At 43.8% G+C, this 14,134-nt stretch overlaps 1 protein-coding gene across 1 annotated transcript; it reads left to right on the plus strand.

The window, feature by feature from the left end:
- The first annotated feature begins 895 nt into the window (after window positions 1–895).
- Window positions 896–7,567, plus strand: LOC138854482 (uncharacterized). Its single transcript, XM_070098057.1, has 5 exons — window positions 896–1,014; window positions 6,190–6,741; window positions 6,820–6,994; window positions 7,166–7,271; window positions 7,363–7,567. Exons 2-5 carry the CDS (start codon window positions 6,199–6,201, stop codon window positions 7,514–7,516), a joined length of 978 nt encoding a protein of 325 aa, XP_069954158.1. The 5' UTR covers window positions 896–1,014; window positions 6,190–6,198; the 3' UTR covers window positions 7,517–7,567.
- The last annotated feature ends 6,567 nt before the right edge of the window (window positions 7,568–14,134 follow it).

The raw sequence follows: 14,134 nt of genomic DNA on the forward strand, positions 1-14,134 counted from the left end.
GCACGTCCTCACTACTCAATGGTTGTTGCTGAACTCAGTGAAGTAACTTGATACATCATGCATCCTCACCGTGACAGCATGATTCACAGGTATGGCCACTTCCTGAAACTTGTTCACCACTGCCTCATACATACTCGCCGAATTGAATTTAAGAAATATCCTCTTCGTGCCATTCAAGGCAAGCCCACAAATCTCTTCAGTAGCTACGCCGTAGGTGTCTCTAATTATTGCTGATAGAAGTAACTCCATAGACGGCCCCATGATAGCTCCACTGGTTAATTCAATACAGACTGTATTAACCCGCCGGCGACAAGCTTGCGCCATGTTGTGAAAATATTACTGTACCCAGTCAACACCAGGGGGTAGCAGCAGCACACGTCCTCTCTACTCAAGGGTTGAGAGACGAATGACTATTCTAGTAAGATTATGATGTTAGGTTTTGGTTTTTTGATTAATGCGAAGGATGGAATTTAACTGATATAACTTCTCTGTATATTTTATGTTCAAGTGTATTGAGCCTTTGTCAGATGTCATGTTATATGTACAATTTATATATATGTAAGGTTTTGCATCAATGAATATGTATATATGTCAATTCATGACCCTGTGACATGTAATTTTTGTTTAGCTATGTTCTTGCCGTAAGTTCTTGTTGTATGTTTGGCAGCAATATCTTGCGAGCATGTAGGTGCAATCCGTTTGTCAGTTAATTTGATTGAGATCCATACCGTTTCTTTATTTTTATGTTAAACTGTATTGGTTTTAAATAAAATAAAAAAAAAATATCGTGTCAGGGTGACTCAAATGTCCAAAGGTGCTTCGGGTGGACCAAACAGACACTTTAAAGCTTTTGGTCGCAGTATCTGTGTTCAGCCAATTACAATTCATGGAAATCATTGTCTTCCAGATGTCAGCCAATCAGAAGCTCTGTTGTCTCTATAAAAGTGAGGCTAAGGCGGGCTTTCAGTCAGTACCTTCCTTAGTGTTGAGTGGATTACATTGGCGACTAGAAAGGTGTGACTTTTTGAGTACAGTAATGTGTTGAGAGATTTAACATCTCGGTAATAGTTTTCGTCAATATGTTACCTTTATATAACTACAAGTAATATTTGTTTTTATATTCTTGAATCTGTGGCTCGACTCTTAAATCCAATTATAGTATCATTACTTAAAATGCTCATTTAAATTTAGTTGAAACTGGTATTACAGTTCTCTTAATTTCATATAGATCAACTTGTCTTCGAGGTAGTTTTGTTTCAGAGCAACCTGAGCAAGTTTATAATTCCTCGCTCTATACTTTAACATATTCACTAGTTTTCCCACTAATTCCTTAACCTTTAAACCAATGATAAATTAAATAAAAAGCACTAAAGGTTTCTTTAGTATATTCAAAACTAAAAACTAGGCTGCAAAAAGTATCCTCGCTTACTTGTAATATTCTACACTGAAATTTAAATTCCCCTTGTACTAATTCTTCCCTGAAACAATTAAATTGTTAATCCTTCGGTCTAAATCTCGCCGTAGTTCTTCCTCCACAACTTCATTGTCTTGCTACTGAATTACAATAAAATTGCAAATTCTGTTAAAGATTTTAAACATTACTTTTATGGTTTAAAGGTCTTACTTTTAATTAACAATCGCCAATGAAAGTTAACAATTATCCTAAAATAAGACACGGATCACGTACCATGTTGGCAACACCTCTCCCTCGCTACAAATTTTCAAGTGTTCGTTTTATCTATGCAGATAAATTGCAATCACACCTACTGTAATTAACAAATCGCCTTCCTATGAATTAGTATATTTGCTTCCAGAATTAAGTTGGGTAACTTGATGTAGCCTAACCAGAACTACCAAACTGCCACTACTAAATTTAAATATTCCTCATAAATTTGTGTATCATCCCCTTAATTAAGCCTTAATTTAAACATCACATTGCCAAAGACTGAGCAGAAACTTTCCTTTTGTTTTTTGTTTTTTTTTTTTTTTTTGTAAAGGAAAAAAAAAAATCTAAAAGTAACCTTTGCGTATATTAACTTCACAATCTTTACATCTAATTAAACATTTTACTCTAGTATCCCAGCGAACTTTCTTATAAGCGCCACTTATAAAAGTAAAGATCATCTAAATTTTCATTACATCTGAATATTAGTCTTCGTGATACTTTAAATCTACTTAAAATGACATGCATAAACTAACGAGATGCAACAACTACCCAGTAAGTTTATATGACTTACTCTAAATAAGCCATGGAAACTCTTACCTCCAAAACTCTCCAGGCACAGATCTCCAGTTATCTAGTTTAAACTAGATTTGCCCTCCTTTAAAATATTTTACTTTTAAACTAGGACCTCTTATTAACCAAAGGGTTCTTTACTACCTTGTGTAAACGTGAAGATTCTTCCTTAGTTCCTTAAACAATTTTTTTAATTGCACGTACATTTTGTTCCACTTGCAATATACTGTAACAAACTCCACTCTTCAACTTCGTCTCAAATCCTCTAAATCAACTACCAGGCGCCATGATCTAGTAGCAAAAAATCCCTTGCCCAGGGGTAGGGAAGGTATGGTAAGGGATGTGGATGGTTTGTCGGATTGCAGTTACATAACGAAAGGTTTAATGCAATTAGTTAGAACAGGGTTAGAGGTGGTGTTAAAGGGTGATCAACCATCAGGTTAAGTTCTGTTCTGAGAAAATTTAGGGAAAGGCAAATGGTGACTACCATAGCGCATCTAGTGGTCGCTGCAGGGGGGGGGGGTTATATGGAGGGTCAAGGCCTTACCGATATGGACAGCATTAGTGTTTATGCAGATTATTGGTTTAGGGAGAAATGGAGATGCTATTGAGGAGGTATTTGGGGATATGCAAAGTAATACTGTATTAGGACAACAGGAAATGCTGGAGGGTAGTATTAGTGAGGAGGTGGAGGAGGCAGTTTATGGGATGAGTCAGGGTAAGACGCCGGGCATAGATGGAATACCGAATGATTTTCATAGTTTATTGCGAGTGTATTAGGCATGGTTTAGTGGAAGTCTTGAATTATGTGGAGCAGTGGGAGGATGGGGAAAACACAGAAAACCGGGGTCGTTGTTAGTGCTGAAAAGGGAAAGTACAGAGGGATTATAGAGCGCTATCCTTAACGTGTGCCGACTTTAAAATTTATACTAAAAATTCTGGGCAATGGACTGAAGGTTCTAGGATCAGTGATATATGGAGGGGGGGGCAGTTTGGCATCCCGGGAAGTATGAGGGATGGGCATAGTCACATAAGGGAATTTGAGAGCTGCACCGGAGGGGAATTCTCGGTTTAGATTGGGCTAATGCGTATGATTGTGTGAACAGGGATTTCTTAAGAGTTTGTTTGGTGAAGTTGGGTATTGGGGGGGGGGGGGGATGATGAGGGTGGTGAGATGGGTGCAAACCCTGTATGAGGGAGCGGTTGTTCGGGTACAGGTTAATGGCGAGTTGGGGGACCCGGTACTGATGGAGAAAGGTTTGAGGCAGGGTTGTCCGCTCGGTTACTATTTGCCTGTGTGCAGAATCAGTTTTATAGGCTAGTGCATGAGGTGACGAATGGACAGGGGACGATGGGAGGGGTGGAGGGGGGTACTGTTGGGTACGTGGATGATACTACAGTTCTTGTAGTACATGAAGATCTAAGGAAGGTTGGTAGTCATTCAGATATTTGGGGATGCTATGGGTATGAGTTAATTTAATTAAGTGGAGACTTTTTAGAGGTGGGGGGGGGGGATTGGCTTGGTGGGAGCTTGGAGGGGTTGGGATGGTCGGTAGTGGACAGAATTAGGGTTTGTGGAGTATGGTACATGGCGGAGGTGCAAGAATGTTGGAAGACTAATTCGAAATTAGTTACAGGTAAGGTTTTGGTTAGGCTTGGAGGCTTAAGGGCTAGGGATGTAACATTACAACAGTTTTGGTGGTTAACTCTCTGGTTTACAGTAAGGTGTGGCGGGGGTGTTCCCTTTAAGTACAGGATATTGTTGAAATCCAGAGGAGGGTTCTAAGGTATGTGGGAGTTTGGGAGGGCATGGTTGCGCAAGGACGTGGTAATGATGAATGTGAGACGTGGGGGGTCTTGGCCTGATGGCATTGAGTCAGAGTAATGGCTTTATATATTAAACAAAAGTATATTCGGACTGGGGAGGGGGGGACCGGGGAGTCAGGGTGGGTAGGGTAATGGAGGATGCACGAAGATGGTGTGGAAGGGATTTGAGGTATTGTGAAGACATGTTGAGGGTTTTATTGAATGTAGGACAGGTGTCCAAATTGAAGGTCAAAAGGATGGTGGGTGCTGTGGTGGGTAAGGGTGTCTTACAGGGGCTTCCTGTCTATCAAACGTATGACGAAGAGCATATGGAGGGAGTTTGGCTTGCTTAGAATACATGCGGGGGTACGGGAGTTTGTATGTAGTTTTCTAATAGGAATTTTGGCCTCTAAGGTTACGTTATGTAAAATGGGTCTAGTAAGAGGCCTCATGCTTGCACTGTGGGGACGCCGAAACTGCTTTTCATGCTGTATTGTCCCTCTTTGGAGGGGGTGACATTATGGATGTTGAGTGTTATCAGTATTTTAGGGGGGGGGAAATGGCTGTTCCTAAGGGCTTTATTGTTGGATGTAACTGGGGTGTCAGGTGATTTAGGTAGGGCTTTAATGTATGTCATGACTGATTATTTGCATGTATCTTGGGGGGGGGGGGAGGATGAGGGAGGTTCGGGGAGAGTTGAGAATGAGTTAGCAGCGAGCTTTTATAGAACGATGTGTGGGGGAATAAGCAAGTCTATGGGGGGGGGGGGCGGTGGGTAACTAGCTTCTCGGAGGGTTACCGGAATCTAACTGTGGGTGGCCTCCTCCACGTGAACCCAGGGGGGCGGGCAAAGGGTTGCTCTCCTACCGGGGGATGTATGAGGGTATGTCGGATTAGGCTGCTTTGTGTGAATGGTGGGAGAGCTATGAATGGTGAGGGGGAAGGAGATGCATGATAAACATGACAACCTATGGTCATGTCCCCTGAGTACAGGATAATCTTTAAACCATGATAATAAATCATCTCGGGTTTAGCGCAGTATGGTTTTATTTTGCACCTAAGTTAAACTTGATCGCTGTAAAACTTTTGTTTGAGGTGCTGTGACAATGAAAGTTGTTTCGTGGTAGTAAGTTAGTGCTTGGTGAGTATAAAACCTGGTTATTGGTTAACACCAGGAATTCAGTGTAAACTAGTTTGAGTTACATTTATCCCAGGTAAATTTCATTGCTATAAAAAAAAAAAATTGATAGTGTTTAACCACATGAGTGGCTATGAGGTTAACTTGTTTAATGTTTAACTTTGATGTTTCACCACGTGAGTGGCCAGGGTTTAAACTTGTAGAGGGGCGGGGGTAGGGTGGGGGGGGGCTGTGGAACTGTTGGTCAGTGTTAGCATCAGTGTATTATGATCTTTGTGATTATGTAAGTTTCTAGGTAGATTGTAGGATGTTAAGGTATCTAAAGGTAACTTTTTTATGTTCATTTCGTGGACCGTTTTAGTACTAGTGTTGAATGTTCTGTTACAACATGTACCATTTCATGGTATCTTTGTTTAATCTTTTAATAGTTTCAAATAAAATATAAAAACTCCAGGCACAGATCTCTAGTTTAAACTAGATTTGCCCTCCTTTAAAATATTACCTTTTAAACTAGGACCTCTTATTAACCGAAGGGTTCTCTACTACCTTGTGTAAATGTGAAGATTCTTGCTTAGTTCCTTTAAAACAATTTTTTTAATTACACGTACCTTGTTCCACTTGCAATATAATGTAACAAACTCCACTCTACTCTTCAACTTCGTCTCAAACCCTCTATATCAACTACCAGGCGCCATGATCTAGTGGCAAAAGATAAATCACCCAGGGATGTCTGTTACATTCCCAGCAAGAATACGAACTTAACTTCTTTCCTTGCACAAATTCTGTTTACCCATCAAATAAAGGGTACCTGGATGTTACTGGTGCATGTCACATCCCTAAGGCAACTGATAAAATTTGCCTGAAATACTGTATAAAGTCTGTCAGCTAGGCATGTATACCTTTTACTTGTAATAATTTTAGTGCTTTGACAAATTTGCTAACATTCTACGTCTTGCACGAATACAAACTTAAACTGGCCTAAAAAAATTTAACCAAATTTTATTTTCAGATAAGCAAAATGATTTACATGCTCCTGGCCACCGTCATAACTACCGTTGCTTGTGAGCACTTCATTAGGAATGATGGTATGCCAATCATCTACGGTGGTAACAATGAGACTAACGTGGCTCGCTCTCCCGGCCTTCTAGTGGTCTCTCCCAATCCTCCACAAACTCAGCCTCTAATACCTACAGTTTCGGCGAACCCTGCTATACAGTTCGTATCCCCTAGAGATCAGCAAACAAACCAGCAACCTAGGTTTGTTGGCCCTATTTCACACCAGGTAACTAACCCGCTGCCCCATCATACAGCCCCTCTGGAACCTGCAACTAACCAGTTTACTCGGTTTGTGCACTCTCAAGATCTAATTAACGAACAGTTCGCAGCACCTCGAGAACTTACACCAAACTCGATACAGTTTCCAGCACTGATTAACTCTCAACCTTCTAATACACAACAAATAACCAACCAGCATCCTGGATTGACTTTTATACCAAGACCACAAGTGTCCCGTGACTTGCGTCAGCCTACATCTGTCTGCGATCCTCTCTCCAAGCCGTTGGTAAGGCTTCTCATAGTTATTTATATAACTATATATATATTCTTAAATTTGTTTTATATAAATTTTTGTAAATTCCAGGTTGATGAGGTTCATGACGGAAAGGCTTACCACTTCTCATGGTGTCACGATGGCGGCCGATCCTACACCTGGTTAACTGCTAACTATTACTGTGCAGGCCTTGGTAATGGCTTTCAACCTGTCAGTTTAGAAAGTCAACTAGAACAAGACTTTATTTCTAAGATTATTATTCAACGTAAGTTTAATATTCCCCTCGCTAGTTTGTTCCTAATTCTGAGAGGCACGCTTTTTAAATTTACAATCTACTTTTTTTTTTTTTTTTTTTTTTCTCTTTCTCCCCACTTTTGATTCCCTTGTCCCAATGTATTTTCCTAAACATGATTACTGAAAGTTGAAAATTCTTCAGATTACATCTCTAACGTATGGACGAGCGGTAACACCATAAGCTCTTCCTCTTGGACTTGGTTATCTGGTGCGTCTTCAGCTTACAGAAACTGGTCTCGTACTGGCAGGTAAAACTTCTCCATGCAGGGGGCTGAGGGGAGGTGCTTTAAGTTGCATATAATTTTTTTTTTTTTTTTTCAACCTAATGCTTGTCCGCAGGCGAGGCCTCCCTCAACCCGACAACGACGAAGGTAACGAACAGTGCCTGGCTTTGCTCAATAACCACTACAATGACGGTATTACCTGGCATGATTCAAACTGCAACAATCTAAGACCTGTTGTATGCGAAGCTCGAAGATTCTATACTGCATGAAATTTGTTCCTGGACTAATTAAAATTCTATTAAATTTTCAGTTTAATCTAATTTAGTTTTAATTTAATAAAATTAACTGTAATGGCCAAGATATTCCATCTGGTCATCCAATGAATTCTTAGGAGGTAAATCCTCCTTCGTCTTCCTGAACTTCATTACGTCTTCCTGTTAACTTTCACATCCTTAACCAAGTTGTGTACAGTCAAGTTTTAAGTTTCAGCTTCATTTGCAGACCTTAAATTTTTTTTATTTTACTTAACTCTAGACAGGATGGATAATGAGAACCTTCAAAACTAGGGATGCCAAGCCCATGATGAGACTTCAGGTCACTTGTTCTATCTAGGCTGGAATATTGCTGCACACTAACAGCACCTTTCAAGGCAGGTGAAATTGCTGACCTAGAAAATGAAGAGAACCTTCAAGGCGTGCATAAGAGAACTCCTAAATTACTGGGAGTGCTTGAGTTCCCTAAACCTGTATTCCCTGGAATGCAGGCGGGAGAGATGCATGATTATATACACCTGGAAAATCCTAGAGGGACTAGTACCGAACTTGCACACGAAAATCACTCTACGAAAGCACCTCTTCAAGGGGGGCTCCTTGGCGTGGTGAAGAGGCTCTTGGTCTGAGGAATTAGACCTATCGGTCTTCTTCCTCAGACCGAACCTAATTACCCCCCAATCTCCCCTCCCCTATCCCATCCTCCCCTTTTTCCTTTCCTCCTCCTCCTCCCCACTCCTCCCTTTTGCCCTTCCTCTTTTTGTCCTTTGGGATTTCTCCCACAGGCGCGCTAGTTCCTAGGTAGGAGAAAGGACACCGGGGTCCATCCCATTCCGTTGAGGTTTCTTGGCGGTGGCGTAGTTTGCCGTGGAATCTGGATTGCCTAGGGATGTCCCGATCCCTCTCCGGTATCCCGGAGTAGCTTTGGGTGTCTTTTGGGCGACGGGTGTAGCTCTGGAAGCCACCTTTCAGATTCCGGGGGTGGTGGCTGAAGGAGGTATGCTTTGTGGCGGATATCCGGCCGCCCTCTCTTTTGTCCACCGAGGTAGCTCGGCAGATGTGAGGTTGCTATCCCAGATTGCTGGTTTACTGGCATGAAGGGTAGGGTATGGCACGGGTTCCATGCTGCATCTGCGCTACTAGCGGTGTCGAGTCCTCTTGGGCGCGGAGGGAGATTTCTGGCCCTTTCATCCCTCCTAGGAACTATCCCTCCCCGGTCCCCCCTTTTTTTTTTCTTTTTTTTATTTTTATTTTCTTTTCTTCTTTCTTTTTTTTTCTTAAAAACAAAAAGAAAGAAGTAACCTAACCATGGCAGCCCTAGTCCATGAACCTGGTACCCCCGGGCCCCTTCTTGATACCGCACCCCGTTCTGACCCCGCCTCGTCTTTGGACCACTCTTCAGACATTCCTCATGCCTCTGTACCTATTGCCGGTGCTGTTTCCTCACCCGCTTCAGGTACTGAGGCCTCGACTGACTCCTTCGATTTATCAGACCTTCGCTCTCCTCTGACTATGCTTCCGGCCTCTCCCTCTACGGTGCGGCAATTTTCAAATCGCCGACCCGTTCCACGTCGGACCAACTCTGGTCCCACGCCTAAACGTCAACGACAATTACCTGCTGATGATACTTCTCCACCTTCACCTTCTCGTTCTTCTCAGAAACGATCGACACGTCCTTCACTACCTTTCCACGCTCAGTTTCAGACTGAACAGTGGACTAAATTCTTCACTTTACGACCAACTTCCTCTACTGCCCATCTTTCTGACCATAGTATTGGCAAGGCACTCCTACGCCATGTTGGTAAAGATATTTCTTTTCATGCTCTTAAGAGCGGTACGCGCATCATTACCGTACAGAATGCTACCCAGGCTCGTGAGCTCTCTCGTCTTACCCATATAGATACTGTTCCTGTCACCCTTGAAAAACATCATTCCCTCAATTCTTGTAGTGGTACCGTTATTCTGCCCCATACCATAGTTCAACAAAATTCCCAGACATGTGGCACCGACATTCTAGAACAGCTGGAACTCCAAGATCTCCCAATCCTCAAGGTAGACACTTACGTTCTTCCTGCCCGTGGGCGGAGACGATACCCTAGCAATGTGGCTCGTTTAACTTTTGACAGCCGAGAACTCCCATCCTCCGTTTATATAGCAGGACATTGGTTACAAGTTCGAAAGGTGATCCCTACACCACAACAGTGTAGAAATTGCTGGCGATTTGGCCATCCAGCGAAATATTGCAGATCTATCGCCGAATGCCCAGTCTGTGGTGCCGATGACCATTCTAATAAGTCTTGCAATCGATCTCCCTCTTGCCTTAACTGTCATGAGGCTCACCCTTCGTACTCTCGCCGTTGTCAGGTCTATTTAAATGAGCGGGAAATCCGTTACCTCAAAGAGACAGAAGGTCTCCCTTATGCCATGGCAGTTTCTCATCTCCGCCTCCAAGGGAGACTCCCACGTGTTTCTTATTCCCGTGTTTCAAAACGTCCCCCCCACTTCTGGTATCCCATCTTCTACACCCACCTCTGTGGTTACCTCTCCCATAATCACTCCTGTATCTAATCCTTTTGCTGTCCTCGGCTCAGACGTCCCTACTTCAACGCCTCAGTCTAATCTCGCTTCTTCGAGTTCTCTCTTACAAGCCTCAGTATCGACGAGACCTCGTACGACACCTCTTCCCAATCGTCCCTCTACTTCTCAAAAGTCAAAAAAAGGTCCGGTAACACCTCCTACCCATCTTCCACCTCCTCATTTTACCCTCCCTGTCTCTGTCCCTAGTTCTTCCCCTCTCACTGGCTCAGTTACAAGTGCAGAGGTTCACCCTCCTCCTCGTAATGTACCTTCCTCCCCTGTTCCCTCCCAGGTTTCTTCCTCTTCTGCCACCTCCCAGGTTCCTGTCTCTTCTGTCCCCTGCCACGCTTCTCCAGTTCTCTCCACCCTTTCGCCCCCCCCCCTACCTTGGTACAGTCCAATACAGTTCCAATCTTTACTCATCCTCCCCCTACCATTCCCAATATTGTCTCCCATACGACATCTCTGAATTCCGAAACACTTGAAGCAATCTCTGAATATATTGCAGAGACCAAACCATCAATGGACACTGATCCACCTTCCGCTCTTCCTCTCTCCTCTGCTCCATCTGCGCGACTCCTTTCTTCACAGCGCACCGTTCCTTCGCTGCTTGAACATTTTCCACTGCCTCCGCATGTGGACTTTTCTAACCCTTCTAGTCCGTAGGAACCCTTACCTGCGGATTTCAAGTATCTTTATCATTGCCAATCATGGCCTTTTTACAGTGGAATATACGCGGCCTCAGGGGTAATCGGGGTGAGCTTCAGATGTTACTCTCCCAGTTTGCCCCTGTTGGTGTTTGCTTACAGGAACCAAAATTACACTCTGCTGTTATTTCTCACATCTCAGGCTATAATTTATTGTATTCTTCAGATCCTTTTCCTGATGGGACCTTTAATGAAAGTGCCCTTCTTCTCCGCACTGATATTCCGTACCATCAGCTATTTGTTCATACTTCGCTGCATTACACAGCAGCCCGTATCCACTTACATAGGTGGTATACGCTCTGTTCTTTATATCTCTCTCCTTCTCGGGCATTATCTATTCCGGATTTTGCCTTCCTTGTTTCGTCATTACCGCCACCGATTCTGTTACTTGGTGATTTTAATGCCCACCATTTCCTCTGGGGAGGGTCTCACTGTGATTCCCGTGGAATTCAGTTAGAGGCTTTTCTTGCCACCCACCCCCTCCATGTTTTAAATACAGGTACTCGCACCCATTTTGATCCTCGGACTCGTACTCTCTCTTGCATCGATCTCTCGGTTTGCTCTTCCTCCGCCGCATTAGACTTTACTTGGTCTGTTCTCCCGGACTTACATGACAGTGATCATTTCCCAATCATTCTTACTTCCCCTTCATATTCGCCACCTCTTCGCACCCCACGCTGGCAATTTAATCGGGCAAATTGGAACCTTTACTCACACCTGACTGTTTTTAAAGAGGTTCCTTCTTCGTCCTCCATCGATGAGCTTTTACACCTCTTCTCGTCCTCCGTTTTCACCGCAGCTTCTCATTCTATACCCCAAACTTCGGGCAGGCATTCTCAGAAATGCGTGCCTTGGTGGTCTCCTGCTTGTGCTCGTGCAGTACGTTTGAAACGCGCTGCATGGGGCAGTTACCGGTACAATAGAACCACAGAGCGACTCCTTGATTTTAAACAGAAGCGTGCGATCGCTCGCCGTGTCATCCGTGACGCTAAACGCACTTGCTGGCGAGATTGTCTCCACCATCACCTCTGCTTCCTCTGAGTGCAGTCTGGAAAAAAGTACGAAAACTGAGTGGTAAATATTCTCCTGACCCGGCTCCTGTTCTGCGGGTTGCCGGTGTTGATATAGCAAACCCACTAGATGTTGCCAATGAAATTGGCAATCATCTGGTCCGTATTTCTCAGGGACTCCATCTATGCCCCTCATTTCTTTCCTCAAAGTCTGCCAGAGAGTTAGCAGCCTTGGACTTTTCTTCTCTCAGAGAAGAACAGTATAATGTGCCTTTTACACTTCAAGAACTGGAGGCAACACTCTCAGCTTGTCGATCATCGGCAGCTGGGCCCGACGACATTCATATTCGTATGCTACAACATTTACATCAGTCAGCCCTTGCAGTCCTATTACACCTTTACAATCTTATTTGGTCACAAGGAGTTCTTCCACAGCTGTGGAAATCCGCCATTGTTCTCCCTTTCCGCAAACCAGGCACTACGGGACATGAAACCTCCCACTATCGTCCCATTGCTCTTACCAGTGCAGTTTGCAAAGTAATGGAACGTCTAGTAAATAGACGTTTAGTGTGGTATTTAGAGACACACAACAGTCTCTCCACTCGTCAATATGGCTTTCGTAAGGGACGTTCTACCATAGACCCCTTAATGCGCTTTGATACGTATGTTCGTAATGCCTTTGCGAATAACCACTCAGTTATTGCCATATTTTTTGACCTTGAGAAGGCATATGACACAACTTGGAGGTATAATATTTTAGCCCAAGCCCACTCCTTAGGCCTTCGAGGCAATCTACCATCCTTCCTTAAGAACTTTTTAACTGACAGGCATTTCCGTGTTCGGGTTAATAATGTGCTCTCCCCGGACTTTGTCCAAGCTGAAGGTGTCCCCCAGGGATGTGTTCTGAGCACAACACTTTTTCTCCTTGCTATTAATGATTTGGCCTCTAGTCTTCCATCAAATATTTGGTCATCACTCTATGTTGATGACTTCGCTATTGCCTGTGCAGGCGCTGACTGTCACCTCCTTACAGTTTCTCTCCAGCATGCAGTCGACCGTGTTTCCAATTGGGCCACCACACATGGGTTTAAATTTTCCAGCACTAAAACCCACCAAATCACTTTCACTAGACGCTCTGTCATCTCTGATCATCCTTTGTACCTCTATGGCTCGCGTATCCCTGAACGTGATACAGTCAAGTTTCTGGGCCGCCTCTTTGATCGTAGGTTATCCTGGAAACCTCACATTACCTCTCTGAAGGCAACTTGTCACAGCCGGCTGAACCTTCTTAAAACCCTTGCTCATCTTTCGTGGGGAGCTGATCGTCGAACCCTCCTTCACCTACATTCCACCCTTATTTTATCGAAACTTGATTATGGTGACCAGATCTATTCAGCGGCATCTCCTGCTACTCTCTCTAGCCTTAACCCCATTCATCACCAAGGATTACGTTTATGCCTTGGTGCTTTTTCGCTCTTCCCCTGTCGAAAGCCTCTATGCAGAAGCGAACGTTCCATCCTTATCCGATCGCCGTGATGCCCATTGCCTGCGCTACTATGTACGCTCTCATGATCTCCGCAATCCTTCCATTTATAGAATGGTCACTGATATTAGTAGACATTCTTTATTTGTTCGCCGCCCCTGCTTACTCCGTCCCTTCTCTCTTCGCCTTCATTCGCTCTTGTCTTCTCTTCAACTACCACCTTTCTATGTACATGTAGCATCTCACTTTTCCCTACCCCCCTGGGAGGTCCCAGCTGTTCGAGTCTGTTCTTTCTCCCTCCCTTGCTCGAAAGCCCAACTGTCTACGGTCGCTTCCCGCTCTCTTTTTCTTGACCACTTTCACTCTCATTCTCATGCCATTGCTGTGTACACAGATGGCTCTAAGTCTTCTGACGGCGTAGGATTCGCAGCAGTGTTTCCGGACAGCGTCGTACAAGGGCATTTACTATCTTCAGCTAGTATTTTTACTGCTGAATTATATGCCATCCTTACAGCACTTATCCGTATTGCATCTATGCCTGTGTCATCATTTGTGGTTGTCTCAGACTCTCTTAGTGCTTTACAGGCTATACAAAAATTTGATACACCTCACCCCTTAGTCCTCCGTATCCAACTTTGTCTACGCCGCATCTTTACTAAGCATAAAGATAGTTTTTTGTTGGGTCCCTGGTCATGTTGACGTACAGGGCAATGAACAGGCAGACACTGCTGCGCGGTCAGCAGTACATGACCTACCAGTTTCTTACAGAGGTATTCCATGTACGGACTATTTTGCTGTAATATCTTCCCACCTTCACACCCGTTGGCAACAACGTTGGTCT

The sequence above is a fragment of the Cherax quadricarinatus genome, chromosome 61, assembly GCF_038502225.1.
Source record: "Cherax quadricarinatus isolate ZL_2023a chromosome 61, ASM3850222v1, whole genome shotgun sequence".
Lineage (NCBI taxonomy): Eukaryota > Metazoa > Arthropoda > Malacostraca > Decapoda > Parastacidae > Cherax > Cherax quadricarinatus.